Genomic DNA, 21,595 nt, shown 5'->3' with positions numbered 1-21,595 from the left:
TTCTCTTTTTAATAAAAAATAAAATGTGTCGAGACAAGGAAGATTTACATTTAAAAAACAAATGTTAAACATCATAAAACACACAACAAAGAATCAGCTCCCAGCTGGTGCAAATCAACACAGATCCATTGAAGTCAATGGGACTACATTCCCAGTGGGTGTAAATTGGCCCAGCTCCATGGAAGTTAATGGGGCCAGACCCCCCAGCGGGGGGGTGAAGGTCAGCATTGCTTCACAGAAGCCCAAGGTGCTAGGCTGATTGACACCCACTGAGGATCAGGCCCGAAAGCTGTGCGTGGCACGGCCGGACACACCACACGGCGCAGACCCTGGTGATCAGTGCCAGCCAGACAGGACGAGCTTTGTCCAGACGGTAAACGCGCAGGCACTTGATAGAAGAATCGAGTCACTGTTACAGAGCGGTCGAGAGCACAGGATAAGAGCAGGAGATAGCGCACACAGGCTAGGTCTTCACCGCAGGAAGGCGTGTGCGCCTCCTTGTCAAACCCACACGCAGACGAGGCTCGGGTAACGTTTACCTCAATGCGGCTTGTCCAAGTGAACCCTGGATTCCCCACCTGGAGTTCACCTCGACTAGCTATAGCGAGGTAACAACTACCTGGCTTCGTCTCCAGCAGGGTTTTACTGTCAAGGTCGCTATCTCCGTGGAGATATTTTTTTCCCAGTGAACAGAGTCAAAGAGGGAAAAGTTCCAGAGAAATGTTTTGCTGGGTGTTTTGTAAGGGCGCCGAGTCTGCCACAGTAGGCTGGGGATTTGCCCCGATTACTAGCCTCAGCAGAGTTGCACTGTTGCAACCCGAGTGCAAACAGGCCTTGCCACTCGAAGCCGTAATTTGCAACGGTGCAACTACCCCAGCAGCTGAAATCCCTCATCTACACTGCCAGACTGGGATAAAAAGACCCGGGTGTAAAGGAAAACCAGGCCCCCAGTGCAGACAGGGGCTTAGAAGCTCGCATTGCACAGAGCAGGGTTAGAGGGTGTGAGTATAACTGAGAAAGAAGCCCGGATTTTCCAAGGACATCCTGGCAGAACCTGCCCGCTCTGCTGGAAAACGTAACAAGTGAACCCACGCCATGTTGCGTTGATTTCTTTGAAGCATAATAGCAGCGTCAGAGCTGCATCAGGCCAGCAATGCAGGGGTTAATGTATCCGTCATACAATAATACTGACACGGTTGAAGAAGGGTTTAGAAATCAGCAAACTGATCCCATTTGAGAGAGAGAAATCCGAGGCTTTTCCTGGGGGGAAATCCAGCCGCCTGGCTGCATTTAACCCAGGGTGCAATCAAGTGGCTTGTGCAAAAACCACACCATGTTTGCACTCCCAGCTCGGAGGCTACGGAGCCGGTCACTGGGCAATCTCAGTGTGGCTACGGGCCAGCAGCAGGGCTCAGAGCAGGTTTTGGTGGCCACGGTCCTCCCCCAGGCTTGGACATGGTGAAACGAAGGGTTCGTTCGCTCGTTGCTGCTACCGGGAAAAGTTTAATTTAAATTTTTAAAAATTAAATTAAAAAACCAACAACTTCACATTCGGTCCCAGCCTCGGTCTTCTCCCCAGCCCCCAAAACCTCCGGCAACTACCCCCACCCCAAGCTGCTTTTTCAGGCTGTTGGCTTGGTAACCCCAGGGACTCAGCCTGGTTCTCATCTACACTAAAAGGCCCCTTATACAGCTCCAGCAGTGCAGGGGGGGGTGGGCTTTAATTTATGTCCCCTTTACTGTACCAGAGTGGTGTAAAAAGGCCTCAGTGTAAATGAGAATCAGACCCTAAAGACAATGCCCTCTGATGGAAGGACACAGCCCAGAGCAGAGCGCAGTCTCCCTGACGTGGGTGACCCTCGGTCTCCCAGATAGTGACGGCTTTTGTGACCTAGACCTCTAGCCTAACAGGAATTGGATTGGGAGCCCAGTACTCATTGCATGCAGGCCAAGGAGAATCAGCTATCTGATCCTTACCAGCCAGGGCTGGATTTGAACCACCGACCCTGCACCGAAAGGCAGAACATGATCAGATCCCATAATCAGAGCTGTAACGACCTGCACCGGGCCCTGGCAGAGCCACGCCCAGCCGTCGACTGGCACCTTCTGAGGCGGGCTGAAGGCCAGGTGCCTGCTAGGTGACGTACAGCGAGGGCGAGGCAGCATCCCACACCATAGTACGTGGCCGTCGTTCACAGCACTCACATGGCAGCGTCTAGCTAGTCCAGGCCAGTGCATTTGGGGGCTGGACGCACACTGGTTTGTTATTGTAGGGTTGCTCCCAACCACTGAGACGCACATCCTGGTTTGTTATAGTAGGGTTGCTCCCAACCACTGAGACGCACATCCTGGTTTGTTATCGCAGGGCTGCTCATTACCAGGACACAGCTGATTTCCAGAGCGAAGCCGGGTGGGGGCAGGCACGGCCAGTCTAAGCTTTCTCCAGAGCCGTCCCTTGGGAGTCCTGTCCACTCCCCAGGCTGGCGTTTAACCTGTTGTTGTCCGCGTCTGTGCCCTGGTACAGCCCCTCCATCTGGACACAGCAGGCTCTGGGGCCCTTGGCCCCCTCCTGGAAGGACCCTTGTAGCTGCAGTTCTCCCCCACGCTGCGGGCTCCGGCCACCGTTGAGCGGCACCTTCTCCTGGTTGGACACCTTGGTGGCCTCGGGGGTGCTGCACCCCTGCACCTTGCTCTTGGCCTTCAGCCTGTCGTGGTAGGAGAAGGTGGCCACGGCCATTGCTACGGCCAGCGTCACGGCAAGCAGCACCGTCACCGTCACAAACTGCGCCCAGTAGGAACGGTGCCCGCCCCGTGGTCCTGCTCCCGGCCTCAGCCCCTCCCCGGCGAGGCCGTCCCCTCCGTCCTCGTTCAGGATGTCGGTGTAACCGTCGCCCCCCATGGGGTCCTGCACCACATAGCGAGCCACGGCGTGGCGGTGCCCGTTCTCGCTGGCCCAGCACTCGTACTCGCCCGCCGTCTGGCTCTGCACAACGATCACCAGCGTCTTGTCAGCCAACACCACCAGCCCCGCCGGGGTCTTACGCTCTGGGTAGTTCCAGGTGTAATTGGCCAGGGTGGAGAGCTGCGGGCACGCCAGCCGGATGACAGAGTTCAGCGCCGGGCTCAGAGCTGGAGAGACACAAGGTGGGGAGAGGGAGTGGTGAGTCTCTGGTTGCCCAACTGGACCAGCTGACGCTGCTGTTTAAAGACCTGGCACCAGCATCTTCCAGCTAGAGCCGGGGCAAGTAACCGAGTTTTCGGCTCACTGGGAATTCCCAAAAATTCGGGGAACAAAATTCATTTCAAATTGGGCCCAAAGCGACCATTTCTGTGGCCAATTGAAAAGTAAAAAGAAAAAAGTGTTTTGGGTCAAACGAAAGGTGTCAATTTTGAGCATTTTTCGATGTCTAACACGTTTTTAAATTAAAGGAAATTTTGAACTGAAAAATTGAAATGTTTCAATATTTTTAGAATCTTTTAAAAGTTTTTTTCCAGTTGAAACAATTGGGCGAAACAGACACGAATGCACAAAATGTTCTGGTGTCGCTGAATTGGCATTTTCCATCAAACAACAAGTTCTTGCGAAACATTTCACACAACTCCACCTCCAAGCTGGGTGCCTCCACCCCAGCACCCAGTGAGCAACTTGATTTTCAAAATCAAGCACCCACTGACCCCCTCCCCCAACCACCTCGGGAACTGCTACAAGAGCAAAGCACTTTGGAAAGTCAGGCCAGGAAGAAGGGTTAGAGTGCAGTGTAAACTACATGGAAACAACTGGAGTGACTCTGGATTCACACCAGTGTCACTGGGAGCAGAATCCAGGCTGAAATTGGAGTCAACAGGCCCAATTCTCCATTGCCCTGCACCTCGGGCAGTCACTTGCTATTATTTCGGGCCTCATTGCACTGGTTGCTGTAGAAATGGAGCTAAGAGACAGTGCCTGTGCCGAAGGGTATATCTAAGTACAGCAGATGCCAGTTTGCAGCAATCCCGATATTATCAACTTTTGGTTAATAGCCACGTTTTGCTGGGAGCCAGTCCTGTCCCACTGGGGATTCAGCTGTCAGCAACGGGCAGGCTGCTTAGCGACAACTGTTTTTGGAAGAAAGGCCCCACCACGGGCAGGTTGGCAGGGCTGCAACCAGGGGAGGAAGTGCTAGGTCCACACGGTACGTCTCCTTGCGCTCTCCAGGCTGCGCCCTGCCCTGGCACCAGGGTCCCAGACTTGGCACGTCCCAGTGCTGCCTTCCCTGGCTACAACCTCATAAAGCTGCCTGCAGCCGGGGACCCACCACCTGCACCGGAGGGAACCGGTCGGGGCGCCTGCATCCTCAGCCAACTGGGGAGCGCCTGCTGGAGTCCTGGCTCTGCGGGTGAGGAGGGGAGGCTGCAGGCCGGGCAGCGGCAGGGAGAGGACTGCAGCCCAGGTGAGGGCTTGTCACAGGGAGTGAGGGCACTGGGGCGTGCGGGGATGCACGGTACCTTCTCCAGGCTGCGCCCTGCCCTGGCACAAAGGGCCTGAACCGGGCACATCCCAATGCTTCCTTTCCGAGCTGCAGCCAGGGAAAGAAGCGCCGGGACACGCTGAGCACCAGCAGCAGGCAGAGTTACGGGGCGGCAGCCAGAGAAGCCACATCCCAGAGCGTCCTGGCAGCTTTCAACTGAAACCACTTTTTGCTGGGAACCGGCAGGTTAAGCTAGCAAGCGCCATCCGCTGTGTCAGACTAAGTGACGGCTGCCACGTGCTGCCGGAGCGTCAGCGAAAACTCCCAGCACCGCAACAGCCTCTAATCCTCTGTGGACTGGGCACAGAAGGGCACCCGGACAGTTTGTTATTGTAGGGTTGTCCCGGGGGGGGCCGGCACCCTGGCGTGTTATTTATTACTGGGCCGAACGCTGCCTCGATGACATTATTTTCGACTGAAGGGTTCGTCCTGGGATTTGCTTGCGCTGTTTGCAGAACGCAGGGCGCGGAGTCTGGGCCGAGCGTTGCCCCCTTCACTCTTCACAGGCTCCGATAGCCGACAAGCTGCTGTGGCTCGCAGCTGGGCCTCCCCAGCCCCACATGCCCCATGCACAGTAAACTCGGAAGGCTGATACTGAACTTTTTACCACGCCGCTGCCCGCGTCGTCCCGAGACCTGGGCGTGGCCCTGCCTTTCCCACTGATCTGCTGGCACGTGGTCCCCGGCCTCCCCGTCTCAACGTCCTGCAGCCAGTCACTCCTAGAGGGGGAGAACGAACATGCTGAGAACCCAAGGCAATGAGCTGCGTGGCATGGGGACGGCAGGTGAACCGGGAGGGTCAGTGGTTGCTGTGCTGGCCCTGCAGAGCTGGGTTCAAGTCTCCCTTAGGTCCCAGAACAGAACCACCTGTGGCTCCAGATCTGTGTGAACTTGGTGACACGGCCGTGTCTGCCCAGGACTGGAAGCAAAGAGCGTTCTGCAAAAGCGAGGGGCATTGGCAGAGCTATGTATGTGGGGAGCTCAGGGCTGGGATGGAAGAGGAGGCGAGGGCCTGTGGTCTTGGGCCGGAGGCACACGGGTCGTGGGAAGCTGCACATGTTCCCTTTACTTCCTCGTGCCTTAACTTCACCTGCCACGTTTGTCGGTTTGGTTGTTTTACAACCTCTGCTGGCTGAAGGATGATCTCGGGTCTCGCCCACCAGCAGCCAGGGCAGGTGGACGTTGCAGCTGGGAGTGAGCCGCGCAGGCCAGGTAGACAGATTGGTGTTAACGGGGCTGGAGGGAGCGTGTTAAAAAGAGCAGCGTGGGCCTATCCGGAGAGCCTCCGTGGAGGACAGCCAAGAGCTGGCGTGGCACCGGTTTCCTGGCATGAGCTTATTGCAAAGCAAAGGGTAGGAAGGAAACTCCATTTCCTTCATGAGGAGCCTCCTCCAGGTCTGGAGAATGGCCAGCCAGCAGGTCCACAAGCCAGGAAGCACATGGCTGTTGCTGGGATCCTGGCTGACAACTGCAGGTGACTGGCCAGTGGCATACGCTCTAACAGCGTGCTGGTGTCTGTGGAGCACCCTGCAGCGCTAGCAAAGTGCGTCAGCGACACCTTAGGGCTGTATTCCTTGAGCGCAGTCCTTCCTAAGGGCTAGCGCGCAGGGAACACTAGGGGCTTTGAAACGCGTCACCCGCCCCTCTCCTCCCACTCCCAGAGGCCCAGAAATGCCCGTCTGCCCCTTTAAAGCAGCTGTCCTGGGAGGATCTCAGAGCACTTGGCAAGCTCTGAACACCCCGGGAGGCAGGGAAGTGTTATTTCCCTCCTTTTGCAGGCAGGAAATGAAGTAAGTCACTTTCCTAAATTCACAAGGTGGGATAAGGGAGAACAGAACCCAGGAGTCCTGATTCCCAGACCCCTGCTCTAACCACCCCACTGTTCCCATACCTTGAGCTGTGGGAACAGAACCCAGGAGTGCTGATTTCCCACCCTCTGTTCTGACCACTAGACCCCACGCCCCTCCCAGAGCAGGGAATAGAACCCAAGAGTCCTGACTCTCCGTACCCTGCTCTAGCCACCAGACATGGATGCTTCCCTCTCGGAGGCGACCCTGAGCTGTTGCACTCCCTGAGCTACTCACATGTTTTTGTTTCTGGCTCGGGTCTCCTGGCACGACTGGCTGTGCCCGTCCCAGGCGCAGTAGGGGTCTCGAGCGAGGACGCAGTCAGCACAGCTCTTGTACACGCTGCAGTTTGCCAGCGGCACCTGCAGGACCCCCTTGGAGTACCCGACGTACAGGATCCCCTGCGGGGGTCAGACACTTAGTTACATCCACGTCACCTACTTAGCACCACCCAGCAGCATCTCCCCAGAGCATCATTCCTGCCTCCTGCACCAGGCTGATCTGCAGGCCTCCTACCTTCCTCGGTGAGAACAGAAGGTTCTGCACAGGTTCTGGGTCCTTAAACAGCTGGATTTCCTCAATGATATGAGCACCGCTGGCCAGAGCCACTGCTTTGTGCAGGAACCCTCGATCTATGGGAGGAAATAAAGGGACACAAGCGTATTTGCCATGGGGCTGAGACAGTGCATCCTCTTTGAGGAGCTGATCTCTTCTCTAAGCTGACAGTGTGTAGCAAAGGTAAGTTCCTAACTTCCACTGATTTCGGTGGAAGTTAGAAGCCTTAATATCTTTGAGTACCTGAATCTAATGGGGTGAAACACCCCACTGCTCTGCTACGAGCTTCCATAACGCATGAATTTCAAAATACCCACATAGCAAATACACAAAGTGGCCAAAAAGAATAAAAAAGTCAAAATGTTTCAATTTTGTTTTGAATTTTCAATTTCCTTTGTTTTAAAAGGTAAAAAAGCCTCAAAAACTAAACTGTTTTTTAAAAACTTTTTCGTTTCACCCAAAAAGTTTCGTTTCAGATCCACCCAAAATGAAATTTTTTTTCTTAATTCTTCTGAGCTGCCGAACCGGAAAATGAGTTACTCGGCCGACTCCGGCTAGAAGCGCCTGCTCCTGTCACACCGCTGTCAGCGGGAGCTTGACCACGGGGCGAACCATCAGTTGGGTGCAGAATCCAGCCCCACGCACAGACGAGGTGGTGCCATGAGGAGCTGGCCCTGCCCACGGGAGCCGTACCTGTTCCCAGGAACATCACCTCGTAAGAGGTGCCCGAGATGCTCTGGGTCTGATCGACTGCGATCCGTGTATACTTCACATTCTGCTTCACCAGCAGCGGCTGCTTGTTCATGGGCACAACCTGCCCATCCATCAGGAAATGGTTCTTCATGAAGGTCAGGGATCTGTCTGCCGATGGACCCACTGAGCACTGCAGCGGGATGAGAAAGGCAGGTGAGCAGAAGGGCTATCAACAGTGGGAACTAGGCTAGTGACAGGCTTGGGGGGAGGGGACTCTTTGCTCTAGGCACCATTGCAAAGGGGGAAAGCATGGCTGATTATGCCAGGTTCCTGTAAAGAGCAAGGCAGACCGACTACTCTCCAGGGAAACTGAGGCACAGAGAAGGTAAGTGCCTTGCCCGAAGTCAGTGGCACCGGCAGGAATTGAATCCAGGTGTCCGGAGTCCCAGCCCTTGTGACTTAACCCCAAGCCTGTCCTGCAGAGTCATCCATCCGCCTGTCATCATGCCATGGAGTTAGACGCGCTAAGCCCGGGATACTCACGCTGCCGGGGCGGGGTGGTGTGACCGCGCCACTGTACGTTGTCCATCGGGAGCTCTCCATGTTCCTCTCCTTGTACTTGCTGTTGAAGACTCTTTCGATTGAGTCCAGGCTGAAGGCACACACCGCCGTGCTGCCCGCCTCTCCCATCTGCCTGCCCAGGGATGAGTGAGCCCGTTAGCGGTCTACACCAGTGCGAGGGGGAGCAGGTCAGAGCTGGGATCCAGCCACACTCTGCCTCAGACGTCCACCCAAGTTGGGGCCCTGTAAGTGCTGATCCTTGGCCATATAAACGTCTGATCCTTCTGAAATAATAACCCCAGGCACTTCCACACCCCCACGGCCCCAGAGCGACGGGCACTTGACTAAGAACAGAACCCAGGAGTCCTGACTCCCAGCCCCCATCTCCTCTGACCACTGGCCCATGCTTCTTCCTAGAGCTGGGCATAGAACCCAGGAGTCCTGGCTCCCAGGTCCCAGGGCTCTAACTTCTAGATCACATTCACTCCTAGACATGGGACTAGAGCCCAGGAGTCCTCTCCCAAGCCACCTGCTCTAACCACTAGATACCAGTTTCATCCCTTAGTTCTGAAATTTACTAAGCAACCTGTATCAGCAATACCATGTGGCAAGGAGTTCCACAGGTTAACATGTTCTGGAATAGTGATGTATCCAGGTGCAGGGTGAGCCATAACGCAGAAGGCGCTCTACTTTCTGGGTGCAGCATATCCATTTGAATGGGCAGGGTGGACAGACGCTTCTCCACCCCGCCGCCCATATGTCATTCTTGAGACAGAGCCAGGGGACTTGTGGCTGTGTGAGCCTGAGAATAGGTTGGTCCTAGGGGGATTTCTGAGCCCCTTGGGCAGGAAGGGAAAGTTTTCTGCCTTACCACTGCGAAGTGAAGACCCCGTAGAAGATGGTGCCCCCTCCTGGTTGGGGCAGGACAAAGGAGTGATGGATGATGTTGAAAGGGAAGCGTCCGGGCTGGGAGCATGACAGCTGGGCTTTCAGGAAAGTGGTCCATTTCTTCTGCAGCACCTTCTCCCCGCCCACGTCGTTCTGCAGGAGAGAGGAATGCCCGGTCACACTGAACGGAGCGGGGGCCTCTCCTTAAAGGTAGGGCTGAGAGGACGTCTCATACAGGGGGCGGGGGTCAGCACGCAGCTAGGCTGCCATTGCGCTGGTATAACTCCGTCAGCGTGTGCTGCTCCGAAAAGGGGAAGAGCTAGTGTGGACGAATGCAGGGTCTGAGAGGAAGGGTGGCCCAGAAGCGAAACCTGAACTCAATCCCCTGCTCCACCGGGATCTGAGCAGCTGATGGTCCGGACAATGATATAATGAGCCCTCGTGCACAGCTGGTATGATATGAGGAACTGAAACAGCAGTTGGAAGCAGGAAACCACTCAGACAGTGGTTACCGGACTGTTAGACTGGGCTGGCTTCAGATACACGGATTCAGAGATTCATAGAGCCCAAAGGACCAACTGTGATTATCTAGTCTGGCCTCTTGGATAAGACAGGCCGGAGAACTGCCCCCAAATAACTCCTGGAACAGATCTTCTAGAAAAACCTCATGTTTAAAAATGGTGGAGAATTCACCACGACCCTGGGTCAATTGTTCCAACTGTGAATTACGCTCCCTGTTCAAAAGTTACCCCTTATTTCCAGTCTGAATTTGTCTAGCTTCAACTTCCAGCCACTGGCTCTTGTCAGCCCTTTCCCTGCTAGGCTGAAGCGCCCATCATCAAATATTTCTTCCCTACGTAGATGCTTCTAGACAGGGCTCAAGTCACCCCTTAACACCGATAAAGCTAGGGGGGTCCAAATGCAGGGGCTGGGGGGTGGCTCCAGGGATTGTCGCAGTGTGACCCTGAAAAGCAGCGGAGGCCTGTCAGCTGGCTCATTCTTGGGCCCCAGACTGGTGCCGAGCTGGGAAACGGGACAGCATGTGTCTATTTCTGACACCAGCAACCTCTCATCCAAACAGAACCATCCCGGATTTCAGCTAGAGGGGCAACACTAGAGTCCCATCAGCCCAGCTCCGGGAGGGGGCAGCTGAATTTTATTCCTCGTCAATGTCATTGGACCATAGGAGACAATCAGCTACATCCGTGCAATGCCGCCGGCACAGATCTGAAGGCAATCAGGCTGCCTCGGCGTCACGGAGGGCAGAACGAAAGCCCCGTGTAACCGGAGGGGTCGGTGGTCGTCACTGGGGCAGGCCGCGAGCAGACAAGACCACGACGCCAGGGTGCGACACACCCAAGTGCACGCACGCTCATCGCAGGCTCGGCCCCGCCTCGCACCTTGCACACACGAGCCACCCGGGAGACTGTGAGCTTCTCGAAGAAATCAAACTCCTCGGCCGTCTCCTCGAAGAAGAAATAGACTTTCTCGTCGCCAGGGATGTTGGCTGAGGCCACGAAACCCGCGTCGACTGTGAGGGAGGAAGCAGACCAGACGGGTTAGACGCGGCTTTCCGAGGGACAGAGGGGGGGTCTGTGTAAATATCCATGGGACCCTGGGGTCTTGTTGCCTGGGAAGCGCATCCCTGAGGGCCAGGGGGCACCAGCCATTAGCCTGTTGGCTGACAGATGACCGTGACTGGAGCAGAGAGTCTCTGGGCCTGATTCTTAGTGATGGGAGACCCTGTTAAGCTGTTAAGCTGGGTGGAAATGGCTCCCCGGAGAACCTTCTCTGGACAGGGTCCTCCCCGGCCATCGTGGAGCTACACCCGCCCCAGCTTAGGGGGCAGATTGTGGGCATGGGTAGAGTACCTTGTGCTGTGGGGTTATTCTCTGCTTCCCAGGGACTGCAGGGGGCCACAGGGTGCACAGTGTAAATTAGTGCAGCCCCGAGGCTGCTCTAACTAGCCCCGGAGCCAGGCCCCGCACAGCCTCAGGACCTGAAGAGTGCAAAGGGGGTTGCAGCCCCTCAACCCAGCCCCACGGGGTAACCGTCAGGCCCCATGTGTCAGGAAACCCCTAAGTGGGCAGCTGTCAATTTCAGATGCTACCTCAACCCCTGGCCCCTCCCAAACCTCATTCTCAGCAGCAGGAGCAGGCCCGCCTATGCCCATCCTCACCATTCAGCCACCTGAGGAAGGCGTCGGTCTTCAGCAAGGTCCTGCTGCCCAGGGTGCGGGAGATGATGGGCTCATTGCCTTGGAAGTTGTTCATGGTCCCCGTGTAGAGCTCCCCATCTGCGGGCAGAGAGAGGCAGTGAGGGAAGCCCGGACCGGCAGCTGTGCCGGTGACTCTGGGCTGGGTTATTTGGTCAGAGAGAGGATTGCCGGGAGGTTGCTCAGGAAAGCAAATGCAGATGGGCGGTGCCTTCTCCTAGCAGAGGGTGGCTGGGACGAGCCACTTAGAGAGGAGAAAACACCTCTGGCTGACGAGCGCCCCAGCTCCTGCAGGAGGTCACAGAAAACCCCTCACTGCCCAAATTGCTTCTACCTCAAGCTTCTGATTTGGCCCCCATCATTGTAGTGTCCGAGCACCTCACCATCTTCCATGTATTTATCCCCTATGAGGCAGGGTAGCGCTATTATCCCATTGTACAGATGGGAAACTGAGGCAACGGAGCCACTAAGTGACTTGCCCAAGGTCATTCGGGAAGTCTGTGGCAGATCAGGGGACTGCTCCATGCTGCTCCATACTCACCCACCAGGATGGCCGTATACTTGTGGCGGGGGTCAAAGGGGCACTGTCCCTTCCCATCCTGGAGGAGAGGCTGCCCTCGACTGACAGAAACCAGGGTGAAATTGGCCAGATTCTATGAGGAATTTAAAAAAATCAATCAATCAGTCAATCACAGAAAAACAAACTGAATGGTGGGATCTTGAGTTCAATCTAGAGACAGATCCCTAGAGCCAGTCCCCTCCAGATTCTGCGGGAGGGGGGGAAAGCCAGCCATCATAATTAAGATCATTCTCTCTACATTATTTTATAAATCAGTGTGTTTTACCAAAGAGGTCGCCCACCAATGGCAGTGCCAGGAATGGAAGCCAGGTCTTCTGAGACCCAGCGCTGGGCTGTATCCACTATGCTGCACTCATAACATCATCCCAGTAAAGTCAAATTCTAAGACCCATGGAATCCCAATAACCAGGAATCCCAAATCGGGACACCCTTGAATTTTGGAGTTCAGAACCCAGGCCATAGCCCAGATTAGCTTACTTCTATGGTGACTCCAAAATAACAGGACCAATTAGTTTCAAAAGTGGCCACTTGTTTTTGCATATCTACATATATATGTAGTATTCTGGTAATGCAACTTGAGAAAAATCAGAGGCCACTTTTGAAGATGTTGACCCAGGTTCCTATAAACTCACCGTTTCTCCCATAAACCCGGGCATTTCATCTGTAAAGGAAAATAACCACGGCTAGGTGCAAAAAATATAAGAGGCTCCTCAACAAATACACGAAGCCAACAGGGGGCAGCAAAGCCTCTTCTACAGAGACTAGAACTCGAGTCCTGACTCCTCCCCCCACCTTGCTCCGACCACTAGACAACACTATCTCTCAGACCCAGAAATAGAACCCAGGAGTCTGACTCTACCCGCCCTTGCTCTTGCGCTTGCACGCGCACACACACACACACACACACACACACACATGCTTAAAGATACAGGTAAGCATCTAGTGGGATCTTCAAAAGCACCTAGGCACTTAACTCCTTTTGAAAATCAATGGGCCACAGCCCCTATCTCACTTAGGTGCTACTGTAAATCCCAATAGGTTCCTAGCTGTGTCATTAGGCACCTGAACACCTTTGTTGATCTGTCCCTAAATCCCTTCTGTGTCCCTCCAATCCGGGCCAGGATTTAGGCAGACCTCACGTGCTAACCCTAGTGCAGCCTAAGGAACTGGAGGGCCGGAGAGAACCACAGAGTCTGTGTGTCCAGGAGCCTCAGTGTCAGTCACAGACCAATCCTGGCTCTTCTGTAAACCTTGGCCCATTTCCGGAATCAAACCATTTGCAGGCTCTGAAGTGCAGCGATGGGTGAAACTCAGACAACAGGTTGCCGGAGTTAGAGCTTCTCCCCAGCCCAAACCAGACACTCACAATGTAAGAGCAGGTGGGGCTGAAGGCGTAGGTCCCACAGGTGTACAGGTGAGTCTGGTTCACTGGCACCAGGACACGGATGAAGTTGAAGCACTCTGTCTGTGGGAGAAAAGAATGTGCCACTTAAAAGATCATCTTAGATTTCAGATCACTTCACAGGCTGCATAGAACAGGATCACTATGCTCAGCGCTGACATGCAGCCACTTCTGGAATGGAATGCAGCAGTGATTTAACAGCCTACAGCAACACCTCACAGGGATCACTTACCCATAATTAAAATGCAGCCACCTCTGGAGTGGAGGGTGACAACAGTTTCAAAAGCGCACAGCAACACTGCACAGGGATTGCTCACCCAGCATTAAAATGCAGCCACCTCTGGGGTGGGACTTGGCTGCAGTTCAATAGCACACAGCAATGCTATACCGGGATCACGACTCGGAATTAAACAGCAGCCGCCTCTGAAGTGGAATGTGACAGCTGTTCAACAGTGCATAGGAACACTGCACGGGGCTCATTCACCCAGCACTAAAAAGCAGCCACTTCTAGTGTGGAGCGTGACAGCTGTACAACAGTTTAGGAGAAGAAGAACACAATGGAGCTGAGCTGCAAGGGGAAGTCAGGGAGGCAATGAAGAGTTGGCCCAGGACACCAGGGTTAACACCCCATGCTTGGGAGGCTTTAAATGACCCCACGCACAACCCAGTGCCCCCTGGCTCCAGCTGAGATCAGAAAAAGAATGCCGCCTCGTGCATCAGCGAGCACTACCTCTTCCCATTCAAGTGGGGCCCATGGATTGCACCTAGCCTGGTACCACCTCTCATGGCACCACAAAGCAACCAATCCCAGCACCCGCCACCCTGCATTGTCACCAGCATTCAATGCCTCCCCTCCCGCCCCCCGCGTACAATCCAAGAGTAACTGCACACTCTAAGGACATAATACAGCCCACCTCAGCGCTGGCATCTCCTCCTCTCCTTACCAGATTGCTTTTCTTCTTAAAGACACACTCCTGCTTCTTTTCGGGCATGGGTTGCCACACTATCTATAAGGGGAAAAGGAGAGAGAGATTCTTCAGGGGTTGGGAGGGAGATTCCACCTGGAGAAAAGGTCAAGAGCCTGGAATAGCACATGGGAAGGAGAGGAAGCGGCTGAGAGCAAACTTCTCAGGGAGGGGAGCATGGTCTAGTGGTCAGAGCAAGGTACAGGGAAGAATCAGGACTCCTGAGTTCTACGCCTGGTCCTGGGAGGTAACGTGGCCTAGTGGTCAGAGCTAGAGAGTCAGGACTCTTGAGTTCTATTCTCTCTGTACGCTTCCACTTTAGGATCAAAGCTCTTGACCAACATTCATGAAGTACATCTCACAATCCCTCGCCCCCCAGTATCATTATCCCCACTTAACAGATGGGGAAACTGAGGCACAGGGAGTGGACCAGAACCCAGGTCTGACTTCCACTTGCCACACCCCCTGGACCTTCTTGCCTCCCTCTTGTGCCCCAAATGCTCCCTGCTCTGCAGAAGGCCGAGCTCTACTCACTGAGCCTGTCAGCTCCATGGACCCAGCACTGTCCACCCGGAGGGAAAGGATGGTGTCTCGAGCTCCCACATACAGCGTGCCCTCGTCTTCACTCAAGAGAAAAGTATCATAGTTGAAGACCCCGTCCTGGCTGAAGCTGGTTAAGGCCCTCCGGGGGTCTCCTGGCAGGGATCAAACAGTGCATGGTGTTAACGTTCCTTAGCACCTTTACACCATAATGTAGGACCTATACAGCATAAAGAGGCGTCAATATCCCATAACATCGCACCCACATACTCTAGAGCGGCACCAATATATTGTAAGGTTGTACCTATATACTGCAACAGAGCATGAGAGTTGGCTGAAAATTTCACAACAGAATGTTTCCCTGTTGGAAACGTTGATTTCAACAGCATTTACTTCTGGGGGGAAAAACCCACCTAAACAAAGTGTTTTGGTCAGGGAACGGACTGTTCCGGTTTTTTGTTTCGCTGTTTACTTGATATTATATTATATTATATATGGCGTTTTGTTTTTTAAAAACATCACAATCAGTTGACTCGAAACCCATTGGTTTTTTAAAATTCATTTAGCAGGAAATGTTGAAATTCTATGTTTCATTCCAATTCGGAACAAAAGCCCGTTTTGAAATGGCAGAATTTCCTGCTAAAACCAGACACTTAACTTCCCGCAAAACTCTCCCTAAGATGTATATGTTGTAACATGGCATCTATATGCAGCAACTTACATTTATACACCAGAACTTAGCACCAATATACCGTAACACAGCACATATGCACATCCCATAAGAGAGCATGTACGTGGGGTAGTGGGGCGGGTTCTGGACTACGACTCAGGAGACCTGGATTCTAGTCCGGGCTCTGCTGCAGACCCACTGGGTAAGGGAGCAAGTCACTTCCCCTCTCGGATTCCCTTCCGCACTTTGTTTGCCTTGTGCATTTAGACTTCTAAGCTTCACGGGGCATGGCCTCTCTCAGCGTGTGTATGTACAGCTCCTAGCACAATGGGGCTCTGATCTCACTGGGGGGCCTCTTGGAGAAAATGCAGATACAATAAATGCATGTCCTATAACAGAGCACTGATAGCATATATATAAATACACACACACAGTACTTAGCACCTATATACTGTAACAGTCTTTCAGTGATCTAGAGGTCTGACCCAAAGCCCATTGAAGTCAAAGGAATTGACTGGGGCTGGGATGGGGTTTAGCTCAGGCTCCACATCCTTTATGAACACGGGCAGAAGCAGCAGCCAGCATCTCCAGCAGGAGGGGTACTGCAGCCTGCACCATGGCCGGCAGGAGCCTGCAAGGGCCGGGGGTGAAGAGCCTGCCTTTTCCCCCATCATCAGCGGGCTGAGTGTGGGTGGGAAAGGGGGAGGCTGCCACTGCTGGTGCTTCAGTAAGGGGCGCTTTTCCCTCTGTCAGTGCTGACCCCCCGTGCCCCAGTGCAGGGCTAGGAGGTGCTGTGCTGTAGGGTGCAGAGGTGAGGGCTTGGCAGGGGCGCTGGCTCTCCCCTCTGTGTCTGCCAGCAGGATGAGACAAATGTAATGAAGCCCTGCTCATCTGTAGTCATTAAAGAGCCTGCGGTCCTTTTGCAGGAGTGAAGGTTTGACAAGGGCTGCTGCCATGCCGGATTCAGCCTGGAATATTAAAAACAAGCCTCCAGAAAGCCTAGGATCACCAGAAAGGCTTCCCTGGCCATTTCTATTTATTTATACATGCAGAAAGCACACAGACGACAAACCCCCCTGGGGCATTTGCATCCCAAATTGCAGCCCTCTCCTAGCATTTGTGCGCGCCAGATCCATGAACGGAAACGGACTAGCTCCCAATGCGGAAATGCCGCGTCTATTTCCAGAGTTGAAGCAAAATAAAATTAAAAAAAACCTAGAGTGAAATAAGAAAATGAGACCTTGCAAATCTCTTATGGCTTTAACAACCCAACCCAGAGACGAGAAACTGTCTTATTAAAATTGGGGGGACACCTAATTCTCACTCCTCTGGCAACATAAAGTGATGTCATTTACACACCTCTTTAAAGTCCCTTTATTCTGGCTCCTTTACATCATTCTAGCAGAGGGAGAATCGGGCTTATGATTTTAACGCTTCCTGGCCCTTTTAGACCGTGGAGTTCTGGACAAATTCCAACTCCTCTAATTACAACCCTGCTTCCTGCTGTTAGGAACACTGCCTGATATCCAGCCTGAATGTTCCTTTGCTTCATTTTCTCTGGTACAGGGAGGAAGGAGGACTCTGTGGTGCATGGATATGGATTCAGGGAGGGGTTCTATTCCTGGCTTTCAGTCCAGATCCTCAAAAGTATTTAGGCACCGAACTCCTATGAGTTAGGAGTGTAAATACATTTGGGGATCTGGGCCCTAATGGCTCTGTGCCTCAGTTTCCCCTCTGTAAAGCTGGGCAAACAATCCTTTCTTTCTCCAATGCTTAGCCTGTCTTGCCTTCGATTATAAGCTGTCCAGGGCAGGGACTGTCTCTCACTGTGTCTATGCAGCACCTAGCTGACGTTGGTTGGAACCGCTAAGTGCTACCAAAACGCATATAATAAATATCCTTGCTGGGCCCTTTTACACCAGCCTCTTTCCTAGACATTCAAGCGCTTGGTAGATGCTTTTCCTCTCTAGCCAAGTCAGACGTATTTAGTGCTTCTCATCTTCCTTCCTAAATCACGTCTCTCCCCCGCCCCCTCTCCAAACAAGTCCCTTCCCAGCTCAGCGGAAATCGTGCAATATTTCTTTTCTTTTCAGCAGGAGCTGAGAGGCGATCAGGTTTAACAGACGGCTGCTTGCTCGAGAAGCTGCAGCTGGTATTTGTTTTCACCGTGTGGCAGCAGATGCCAGGGTAATTAGAAGCATTCCTGGGAGCTCTGGCCTTCAATGCCTCTGGGTTTGGAAAACGAAGAATGAGTTTGCTTTGTGCAGTCAGGGCCTGATCCAAAAATCAGTGGGAAGATTCATGTCACCGTGGAGTCCCCGGCCAGAAGGGACCATCGTGGTCATTTAGTCTGGTCTCTTGCACAGGGCAGGCTAGCTAGAGCAGTGGTTCCCAGCCCGTGGCCTGCGGGGGCTTTCAAAGTGGCCTGTGGCTCCCCTCCTGCAGGCTGCAGAAAGGAGCCGCTGGCTAAGGACCCAGGTGTATCCGCGGGGCTACAAGACCAGTGCAGGCGCCTTGCTGGAGATCAGCGCTGCCCTCCCGCTGGCTGTAGCAGGGAGCACGGCAAAGCGCTCTGCCGGGGTCCCCAGGAGCTGGGGTCCCTGCTGGAGCCAGAGGAAGGGGAGCCCTGATCTCCCGTCCCCCTGGCTGCAGAAGGGAGCCACTGCCTAGAGACCCAAGTGGGCGCACGGGGGTACCGGATGTGGGCGGTTTCCCTGCTGCAGCCAGGGGGACGGGAGACCAGCCTCCTCCCTGAACTCTTTCTGTCTGGCTGCCGTGTGTGTGGGGGGGCGGGGGGCTGCTGGCAGGGACTGGTTGTAAAAACGATACCTGTGGCCCTCGAACCAAAAACATTGGGAGCCAATGAGCTAGAGAACGTCAGACTTCCCGGCCAGCTCCTTCGGGTAGAATAACGGGGCCATCCGAGATCTGACCTCCGGCCCTGTCAACCCCTGTGGGCTTTGGATCAGTTCCCGAGTGCGCAGATAGCTGCTCCTCGGTCTAGATCATTTCCCACTCGCCCGCCGCTGAAGACCATCACTGCCGTCCCTGATGGGAACCCAGAGGTGCAGAGGGCCGGCCAGTCACACAGCACCTTTGGTGGCAGCATGAGAACAGAACCCAGGCGTCCTGACAGCCAGTCCTGTAACGATAAGCCTCCGCCTTGGACAGCGGCTGGATTGCCGGTTCCGGCAGCCCACGGGCGCTCTCTGTATGAGCTGAGGAGGAGCCGCAAGGGCAGAGATGCTCACTGTGCCCCCCCCGGCTCCAAACACCCCATGTGCTTGGCACACGTCAAGGATTCCTGGTACATGCCCTCCATGCGGCTTCCTCCCACCCCCTGCCCTTCCCTGCTGGGGGCCACGGTGCTGCAACGTGCCGTGTGGCTGACGCTGGCTCGGCACGGCCCCGCGAGCGCCAGTTTATACGGCACCCGTGGGGCCCCGTTTCAAACCTTCCCACTGAATCTGGTGGGCCCTGGATCAAGCCACAGGGCGTCAACGTTAGGCCGGCAATGCCCCAAGCTCTGGCGCAGGGGTAGAGTGCAGGATCCGAGCTCACGTCTTCCCCTCCAGCCCCCCCCTCCCACAAAATCCTGCCTCCATCCCCTTCTCCCCCCGCAGGTGCCCGAGGACAGGGGGAAAGCAGCTTCCGAGATCAGAGCCCTCCCCTGTGCTGCATTGACAGGGAGACGTGAGACGCCACCCCTTTGCCCCCGGCCATCTGGGGCCCCCAATCCCGGTTACAGACACGGAGCCTCTCTCTACCTGCGCCCTGTGTCTCTGCCGGGGCCTGGGAGGCTGACAGCGAGCGAATCGGAGGGGCGTAGTTCTCTCCTCTTCCTTTAATCCCTTTCTTCATTTCCTCCTTCCAGCCGTCTCTCTCTCTTTGCTTTCTCTGTTTCTTTTATTCTCTCTGCCTTCTGTCTGTCCAGGCCCATCTGTCTGTCTTTGCACTCTGCCCACCACTTTTTCTTTCTTTCTTTCTTTCTTTCTTTCCCCCCCCCCCCCCCCAGCCCCTTTGCTCACCTCTCGGGAAGCTGATCCTGGGCAGCAGATCCGCGCACAGGAAGGCGGCTGGCATCACCAAACTGCAGAGCAGGCAGAATGCCCGGCCGGGCATGGCTGGTGAGCAGCAAGGGGAAGGCTCTCGGTGAAATCTGCCGGGACCTGGCCCCAGCTCTTGAACTGTCAAGAAAGCAGAGGGGGGAGGAAGGGGGAGGGATTGTTGAAATGAGGAAGGAGTCAGATAACTACATGAAAGACTTCCCCGCCCAGCACCCCACCTGCAGCAGAAGCACTACGCTGGAGAGAGGCTCGTACGCAGGCATGCTTCACTAGGGGCAGCGCTTTCCGCCCCCTCCGCCCTGCGCCATCGCAGGAGCCCTGTCGATAGCCGCGGTGTCAGGGAGGAAAGGAGCCTTCCCAGTGGAGAGCAGGGCCGGGATTGGGCCACAGGGATCCCGGGAGGCTGACCCAGGCTTGATTCTCGGCGGCTCGGACGGGATGGACATGGGAGGTGCCTTTAAGTCTCTGCACCCCCTCATGTTCTGGACTGTGCAGGCGCCGCCCAGGACCCTGCCTCCCAGTATCAGTTAGAGCAGCCTCCAGGCTGCTCTACCTTACACTCAGCTCCCGGTGGGCCTTGGGAATCAGAGCAAAGCCCACAGCACTCTGGCCACGCCCCCATGCTGGGTGGGCGTGTCATGCATGTCCCCTCCAGTCCACATAGAAGATAAGAGCCTACTGCTGCTGCCAGCTCCTTTAGCTCCGGTTGGTGCCGATGGGTGGTGTCTTCGCACGCAGGCTAACCCTTCCTGTGGCGGTGCCAGGGACGGGTCCCCTCCCTCCCCAGCGGATGCTTACGAAGTGCTCCTGTCTGGTCACATCACGAGCCCTTCTCTTCCCTCCCCCGTCACCCGACTCATTTCCTCACACCCTCTTCGGGGCCGGGGAGCCTCAGAGGAAGCCCTTTATGGAGACCATGTGGCCGAGCTGCCTGAGTCCCGCTCGCCCTCCCCAGAGGGTTGGGGAATGTGTGTTACTGGCTTCAAGGATCTGGGAGCGAGAGGCTGGGGCTGAATTTTGTGGGCCGGATCCAAGCCCCAATCCGAAGCCAGCGGGGGCCGTGCCGCAGACGCCCCCAACGGGCTCCCGATCAGACCCAGGGGGCCAGCCCAAGCCCAGTCTGCCAGCCCGGCAGCCCCGACCCTTCAGAAACACCTAGCACCGTGGCTCCGGAGGATGCCGCTGGGGGCTGGCTCGTGGCAGGCCGTTGCAACAGGCGCTCACAGGCGGTGGCAAACTCCCCCCAGCGCTCCACACACTGACCTCAAAAGCCACTGACGGTTGAGTGACAGGTTGATAAGGCCTCAACGCTTGCTCCGTAGCCCTTCCTCCTCCTCCTCCTCCCCCAGGCCTGATTGCAACAAGGGCAGCCGCTCCTCTGAGCTGTTGTGATCCTTGCTGGAAACGGTGGGGAAAGAGGAGGTTGGGCAACACGGGGCACTGCAACACGGGGCGCTCGCGGCTCCCAGCAGCAGCGGCGCATCAGGGCGCAGGCTGGGAAAGGATCACAGCCTGCACTGACCCTCACCCTGCTCACAGCCACTCTGGCCCCTGCCTAACCCAGAACCTCCCCAACCCCTGAAATGCCGCTGGAAGCAGGGCAGGCAGATGGCCAGGGGCCCATGCCTAGACCCCCAGCCGGGCCCCACTGTCCCCGCTCTGGGCAAGAGGTCATCACCGACCCGAGCTCCTTGTTACTCTGCTGAGCCCCAGCGTCCCCCCGTCTGGCAACTCAGCCTTGTTCGCTGGGTTCCATGCATGGCAGCTAATAAACCAGAGGGGTGGGGGGGGGGGGACCAAGGGCAGCCCCGGGGTAACGGCACTGATTGCAGGCTGCTTACGCCAGCAAGAACTGGCCTCTCGGCCAGAGAACTCTGCCTTTACTAGCCGCAAGCAGATGCAACCGTAGAGCTGGAACACGACACCCAGACCCCGAGCTGTACCCGCAGACCACATGCGGACGAGAGATGGGACCCAGTGCCTGACGCTGCAGCCGGGGGGAGAGGGGGGAAGGGAGGCATTTTAAATATGGGGAAAGAAAGAAAAGAAAGCCCCCCTCCCCTAGTGTAGCAGTTTTGAAAGTCCCCCCGTGTGTCTAACAGAGA

The 21,595-nt window shown here is 55.3% G+C and overlaps 1 protein-coding gene across 1 annotated transcript; it reads right to left on the bottom strand.

Annotated features, from left to right (window-relative positions):
* SEMA4A (semaphorin 4A) lies at window positions 1–20,884 on the bottom strand. Its single transcript, XM_067569380.1, has 15 exons — window positions 20,754–20,884; window positions 19,452–19,610; window positions 14,748–14,908; window positions 14,193–14,255; window positions 13,213–13,311; window positions 11,808–11,919; window positions 11,231–11,347; window positions 10,452–10,582; window positions 9,035–9,204; window positions 8,146–8,296; window positions 7,603–7,792; window positions 6,871–6,986; window positions 6,592–6,755; window positions 5,109–5,227; window positions 1–3,129 (listed from the first exon to the last, which is right to left on the bottom strand). Exons 2-15 carry the CDS (start codon window positions 19,543–19,545, stop codon window positions 2,432–2,434), a joined length of 2,385 nt encoding a protein of 794 aa, XP_067425481.1. The 5' UTR covers window positions 19,546–19,610; window positions 20,754–20,884; the 3' UTR covers window positions 1–2,431.
* Between the last annotated feature and the right edge of the window lie 711 nt (window positions 20,885–21,595).

The sequence above is a fragment of the Emydura macquarii genome, unplaced genomic scaffold (genome assembly GCF_026122565.2).
Source record: "Emydura macquarii macquarii isolate MOO-44397 ecotype Brisbane River unplaced genomic scaffold, CSIRO-AGI_Emac_v2 contig_2924, whole genome shotgun sequence".
NCBI classification, from domain to species: domain Eukaryota; kingdom Metazoa; phylum Chordata; order Testudines; family Chelidae; genus Emydura; species Emydura macquarii.
The sequence above is the reverse complement of the archived record's forward strand: the minus strand, read 5'-3'. Positions and strand labels throughout refer to the sequence as shown.